The sequence below is a fragment of the Lytechinus pictus genome, chromosome 15 (assembly GCF_037042905.1).
Source record: "Lytechinus pictus isolate F3 Inbred chromosome 15, Lp3.0, whole genome shotgun sequence".
NCBI lineage: Eukaryota > Metazoa > Echinodermata > Echinoidea > Temnopleuroida > Toxopneustidae > Lytechinus > Lytechinus pictus.
In genome coordinates, this window is record NC_087259.1 from 7,187,345 (window position 1) to 7,194,315 (window position 6,971).

The 6,971-nt window shown below is 33.6% G+C and overlaps 1 protein-coding gene across 1 annotated transcript; it reads right to left on the reverse strand.

The window, feature by feature from the left end:
• Positions 1 to 456: 456 nt before the first annotated feature.
• Positions 457 to 6,735, reverse strand: LOC135156780 (uncharacterized). The gene is made up of 5 exons (XM_064110120.1): positions 6,661 to 6,735; positions 2,056 to 2,114; positions 1,478 to 1,594; positions 887 to 1,009; positions 457 to 541 (listed from the first exon to the last, which is right to left on the reverse strand). The coding sequence occupies exons 2-5, from the start codon at positions 2,110 to 2,112 to the stop codon at positions 485 to 487; spliced, it is 354 nt and encodes a 117-aa protein (XP_063966190.1). The 5' UTR covers positions 2,113 to 2,114; positions 6,661 to 6,735; the 3' UTR covers positions 457 to 484.
• Positions 6,736 to 6,971: the final 236 nt, after the last annotated feature.

Below are 6,971 nucleotides of genomic sequence, written 5' to 3' on the forward strand. Positions count from 1 at the left end.
TGGAAATGAATAATAGAATGAAAATCAAAATTTGAATTGAGGAGCCCCTTCCCATTAAGATAACCTGTTACAGCCACTGATAAACACCCCAAAACAAAAATCATTGTTTTAAGCGGCGACAGGGATGATAACTTTTTTTTATGATATATTATTTATTTAATTTATTTTTTAATTTTTTTTTTTTTTGGGGGGGGAAATGTGGTCAAATGAAGCACAAGAAGATTATAATAAAGTATTTCAGGCGTCTATTTCAGAAAAAAATGTGGATATAGGCATTTTGGATAGTACAGGATTGCCTTATCCTTAACCCCTACCCCGCCCATACCCTCTCCAAGCAAATTATGATCCGTGATCACTCATCTGGCAATCCCAGAGAAACTTGCCTTCCTTCATCAGATCTATTGTCTTACCATTCACTCTACCCCCCCCCCCCGGCCCTACACTGTCCCCTCCCCTCCCCCTCCAAGCTAATTATGTTCCGTGATCACTCCTCTGGCAATCCCAGAGAAACTTGCCTCCCTTCATCAGATCGCAGTGGTCCCTATAATAAATGAGAAATGAGAAAAGTATTTAGGTTGAGAATAAGATTTATTCAAGTGACAACATGCTTACACTATCGTGGTGTAGAATTTGATTTGGAATATCTTTAAATAAATGATATTCCAATATTATTTTAGAACCATGTTCTCGAAAATTAAGTTTTTAACATTTTCTGGACACAATGCCACATGCACATTTACATGAATTTGTATTTGTCCTCGCTTACTTACGTTGGCTGAAATTGGCTACCACACCCCCCCCCCCACACACACACACACACAAACGCACACAGATGAAGATAATGAAGGGGAGGGAGAAAATTGAATAAGTAAGCGCGTATACTCACTATCTCGGACATTTCTTCATCCCGTGTCTCCGACCCCGAACTTTCCAGAGCAGCGCCTAGTCCCACTTCGATGTTTCTTTCGTCCTGAGGCTGTACACCGACTGTCAAGACCTCTTTTTCGTCCTTTAGAAGTGTGGGGGAATTGCAAAATAAATGGTGAGATGGAGAGAAAAATATTTCATAGTAAGAAAATGTTACTTTATTTCATTTTCCCCATCATTTAGCTTTCACAAAAAGGTAAAATTTGAAATGATATAGTATCCATGCATATGGCCTATACAGAGTTGATAACCATTGCAAAGTATAGACCAAAGATGATTTCTAACATACTTAATAAGGTTTGCATACTTATGTGGAATGATAAACTGAAAATGAAAATTCGATAAGCATATTCTGTGTGGCACTCCGTTTAAAAACAACATACAGAGGGCAGCATTCACATTTACCAACCTTTTACTTCAAGTTTTATTTCTATCCGGCGGTTTTTTATTTGTTCGATATTACAATATTAACCCGTATGGTATTATTTGCTTTAACATTTTTGAATAATATCAAAGTAATTTAAGCATCCACTTTTACTAATATACTCACTCTGATATCCAGCACTATCTGTTTCTTTATTCCATTTTGATTCAGGTATGAAAAGGAAATATTTGTTAACCTGGATGGATCGATTTCTAGACAAAACCCTGGACCCTTCATTGATATCTAACAAAATAGAAATAAAGAAAAATACAAACAAATAATACGATAGATAAAATATATTCCAATATTCATCATCGACAAATCTTACATGAAACAAAATTCACTTAACAATTGAATGATTTTTTTAAGCAAGTCCATACGTTGTTATAAATAATATAAAAAACATTTTCATTTGATGCAGGATTAAAGAGCAGTGTAGATAAAAGTGCCTCGGGTCAAGGGATGTGCCGGGAATCGAACCCTGGACTTTCATAGCGTAGTTGGGTGCCATAAACCACTCGGCCAAGGCAACTTGCCTTAGTTTGTGAATGGTTGCCAACAGGACAATAGTCATGTAAGCTTAAATATTATGTCAAAATCAGTACGCTTAAAGCGATCTTTCAACGACTAAATAATTATATCAGATACTTTAAATCACTGCCTTATACTCTCATTGTCTGATTATAAAATACCTATTTTCTTACCTTATTTTCGTCATTCTCTCTGTCATTGGGGTAGGTTTCACGATGCTGAGTTGACATTCCTATGAATGAAGTAGAGAAAAATCAATTTTGAAATTGTCCTTCAATTTGGTTTTTTATTCTCCAGAATATACAATATACATTAAATAACTCATAAAAATACATTTCTGCCATTATAATGCATATATCTGTCCTCGCAAATTTATTCGCTTTCTTCTCACCACATCATAGCTAAATTTCTACTAAACGTTTTTAAAAAGGGTTATTAGCCGGCTACCAAGTGAAATATTGTTGGTCTTCTATTTTGTTTCTTGTCAATTTGTCTTTTCTCTAATCTTTCCCAATTTACATAAAATAGAAAATCAATCAAAATCAGGGAACTTTATACAGTAGACGACACTATACCAGTAGACGGTGGTTTTATCATTCTTCTTTTCTTGCCTTTTATAAGAGTCTACGGGGCGAATCAATACTGAATCGTTCATATTTGATATTTTTTGTCTGTTATGAGGGTATAAAAATAATGATCAAAGTCCAAATGATTGTACTGGCCATGCTAGCTGTAGATGTTATGTTGTTCAATATGACAGCGCGGTCCTATGTATATGCCATACTGTATTATGCATGTATAATAATCATAACGGAATCATCTCCACTGCAAGCAGACTGTTGATGTTTAATATACAATCTCTTCATTTGTTGGAGTCATCATACATTGGAATAAATTCATTATAAAGGTAATACAATTTCCTCGTTTTAGTATACATTTGGAGAATATTATAGAATAAGTTTGCCTGTGTTGATAATAAAGTGGCAATTGCGTCGAATTTTCTGTGACTGAAATCGGCTCGCACGCACTCACCGAGGACCACCTTTGCCCTACAGAAATGTATTATAATCATTGGTATAAAACATCTCCATGATTACAATGCATTTCTATGATTCGCCCCTACTCACACTAAGCGCGCCAGAACCAACCGGTCAGCAATGTACATCGTTTTTTTACAGAGGCCCTCGTTATCACCAAATTACAGTTTGTCTACTTCAAAAGACCGCTCTTTTCATGATTAGTCAGTCTGATTGCCCCCCCCCCTTATTTTTTTTCATTTTGCGCGCAACGCATGCCTACCAATTCTCGATTATGAGGTCAAGCTCCCACCCCCACTTGCTACCCTTGTGCCTAGTAAGCCTTCTTTTAATTATGACCTCCCCCCAAAAAAAAATAGGTGGGGTTCCAAAATCCACCTGGGTGGAGAGTGGCAAATGTAGATAAACGCCTCGCCAAAGTGCCCTGAAATAATTACTTTTTCATCTACCCTGAATTTTCTTGGTCCATTTGAAAGGAGCTGCACTTGATCTTTGTTATGCAAATCAACTCCTCCACTTAGTACTCTAGGTTGACTGCACGACTTTTATAGGTCATGTAGGTATATATGTGTGGAGCTATGTCGGGCATATTGGATGTGCTGGAGAGATCTCCACAGAAAGCAGGGACCATTCTGATTTATGCAGAGGAAACTATCAGGCCCTCATTGAGGAGAGTTTCTTCGAGTTTTGGTTTTGCCAGCTTTTGAGATACCAACTGGTTCTGCCAGCTTTGTATCAACTGGCAGTTTTGTTTTAAATTCAAGTGTAAGTCTTTGATATTTCTATTATTTTGGACAATCAAACTTCTCATATAGCGGTGAGATGTTAAGGCATTATGAAAGTATTTTTATTATTTGTGAACAACTGGTGTATTTCACCTGACCGCTACGTGGCCCAAACCTTAGTGAGGGGGATATTTACAAGCGCTCCATGCTTCAACGAATCACGGATCCATATAGGGACATCTACCAACATGAAATTATATAATTATGATCAACCTCGTCAAAATTGACATTTTACGGTACGATGCAGTAAGTCTAGTTGACTGGTAAGCGGTTGATTACAATGTACTGTTTACTACACCTGAACTAGAATCAATGCGCATTGTTCTACTTCACGGTGAACTGGACTATCAAATAAAGCCTTTTATTCTTGAAATAAATTCAATACCATACCTGTCCGATACTTATTGTGAGATAATGTTATAAAGGGCAATAACTTTGTTTTATTCTCAACCAGAACATTATTGCAAAACTTAGTGTCTCACGGATTACCCTTGGAGTTTATTTACGTTTCACTCCCATTTTACATGTGGTTGTAAATGATTTCACCTGTGGTGGTAAATGATGTAATTCTGCTAGCTAACACCGGACATTTTGTTTCAAAGTCTCTTGAATCTATGAAAAAAATGAATAATCAACCTTTACATATACCTCATTATATCTTCATTTCAAAAGTCCGGTAAGATTTAATAGGTACTATTAAAATCAATTATTAAATTTAATTGGTAATATTAAAACTAATAATTAACGATTAATTACACGAAAATCGAAAACTTTTGGAAAGAAAAGAGTGTGAAAAAAGATTTTCAATCAAAATTCAGTTTGTTCATTATATTGCCCTATGTCAGATTATTAAATGTAAGTATAAAGCTCAGTTGAATACGTGTAATATGAAATCTAATGAACCATTATGCCCTGCTTATATCTCACATTTACTGAAGGACAAAAAAGGATGCAGACATGTATATTATATCATGTTAAAAGAAAATGATGACAACTTGATTAAACTGTGTAATAGATGGCTTGTCAATGGCATTTCGATGGACACCAGAGATATGAACAATTATTTTAAAATGATGTTTCGATGTACAACTTATACTACAATGAGGTACTTTCAGTACCGACTACTAAATAAGATATTATATTTGAATAAGTATCTTGTAAAGATGAAAATAATTGTAGATGGAAAGTGCTCTTTTGTGGAAGGGAAGAAGAAAACACTTTACATTTTTTTTTATCAATGTCATGTGGTAAATCTTATCTGGGAACGATTTACAGACTGGTTATACAATTTAACAAGCTTTAGAATATTTTTTTTCTGCTGTACATGTTTTGTTTGGTTTCATAGAAAAAAGAAACGATGCTTTAAATTGTTTAATAATTTGGACGAAACAACAAGTATACCCTGCTCGTGTGAAAAATACCATACCTACTTTTGAGAAAATTAAACAACATATAAGAAAATGTTACAAAAATGAGAGGCAAATTAGTATTATGGAAAACAAAACACATAAATTTGATAAAAAATGGGTAAATTTCGAAAAAGTACTTTACATTTTGTAATAAGATTTCCGGACCTCGATTTGTATTTCTGTTGTATTATGTCAATTATATCATTGTTAAAATGTTTATGCAAATGTATGCCCTATCGGAGGGAAAAGAAAAACTTAAAAAAAAATAATTAATTGCAATGATTTTATTAATAAGAAGATATCTTTTTAATCTCTCAGGCCTTTGTAGGCCTAAATGTATCATTATTTCACACGAATAAACATTCTTTACAAAAATGAAATTTCATGATCAAGGTTGAGTTTGATATTTCTCTGTTAATCAAGTTTTCTCAAAAACTTTCATACTTTTTTCCTAAATAGGAGTACGGCAAATTTGATCCTTGTTTTTTTCAACCAATATTTATTTGACAAAAATTGATTATTTCCATTACAACTAGCAACCATTATATCTCAATGATTGTTTACAATATATATCATAAAAAATGTTTTGAGTAATCATTTACATTGGGGTGTCAGTCCGTAAAAAACACAAAGTGTGAAGAGAAAAGATTTTTTTGAGAAAGATGTATAATTATCACAATTATTTCGTAATTAAATCATGATCATAATCTTTGTCATACTTTAGGCTACAAATGTACCCTTCTATTCACAGAAAATGAAAATAAAATTTAACTCATTACAAGGTTTTACTTGATTGATTTTCAAACAAATTTTTTAAAATATTTTTAAAAATACCTCACTTATCATGCTTAAAGAAACTGTTTAGAATTATCTTTTAGGTTCATTGAATTATAAAATAGAGACCTTGTTTATTTAGGCTATGCATGCTTCTTGCTAACACTTGTTTTAATAATAATAATAATATGAACATTTTTAATGCGCCGGTATCCATCATAAAAAGATGCTCATGGCGCAATAAAGAAAAGAAAAGAAAAGGAAAAAAAAGGAAGGAAGAAAGAAAACCTACTAAAAAGAGGGGTACAATAATAATTACCTAAAAGCTTGCGTGAATAACCAGGTTTTAAGAGAACTTTTGAAAGTGGTGAGACAAGAAATATTGCGGATTTCTATTTGGCAGTTTATTCCATAGGAAAGGCCCAGCATGTTGAAAAGATCGATCCCCCCGTTTTGGTGAAATTATAGCAAGCAACTTACTGTGCGAAAAAACGAAGTTAGACCTACTTACCTTTTTTTAAACATGTTTTATTGTCTTTTCTCAAATAAAATATACAATAACAATATAAATCTGATAAGCAAATTAAACAATCACAAAAACAAGTATCACATAATTATACACTTGTACATCGGTAATTGATAATGAACAAATATGAAATGATGATGACAACGAAGAACATTGCAATTTGTCTCTAACACAGATTGAAATTCATAAAAATCTAAATGATGAGAGAAAAAGAAGAATAAAAATAACAGGTGGAGTACTTACTTACCTGAGGATGAATCGATTGGTTTCCCGCGAGATGAAAGAGGTAAATGAATTTCCCAACAAGAAGTACTAGTAGTGTTTTGCTGAAATGATATTAAAATAGCGCAAAATATTCAATAATAATATATAGGAGAAGAATGGTTGAAAAAGTCACGCTTGAGCGGACGGCTAGTGTGTAATCTCTGGTAGCCACTTCCAACAAGCTGTAAATAGCTTCATGGCATTTCTATGTTTCTAGACCATTTTATACAAGAACGGTGTTTAATTTATAACATTGTATCATCATGTGCAACCTGAGCTGGTTAATACTTTGAC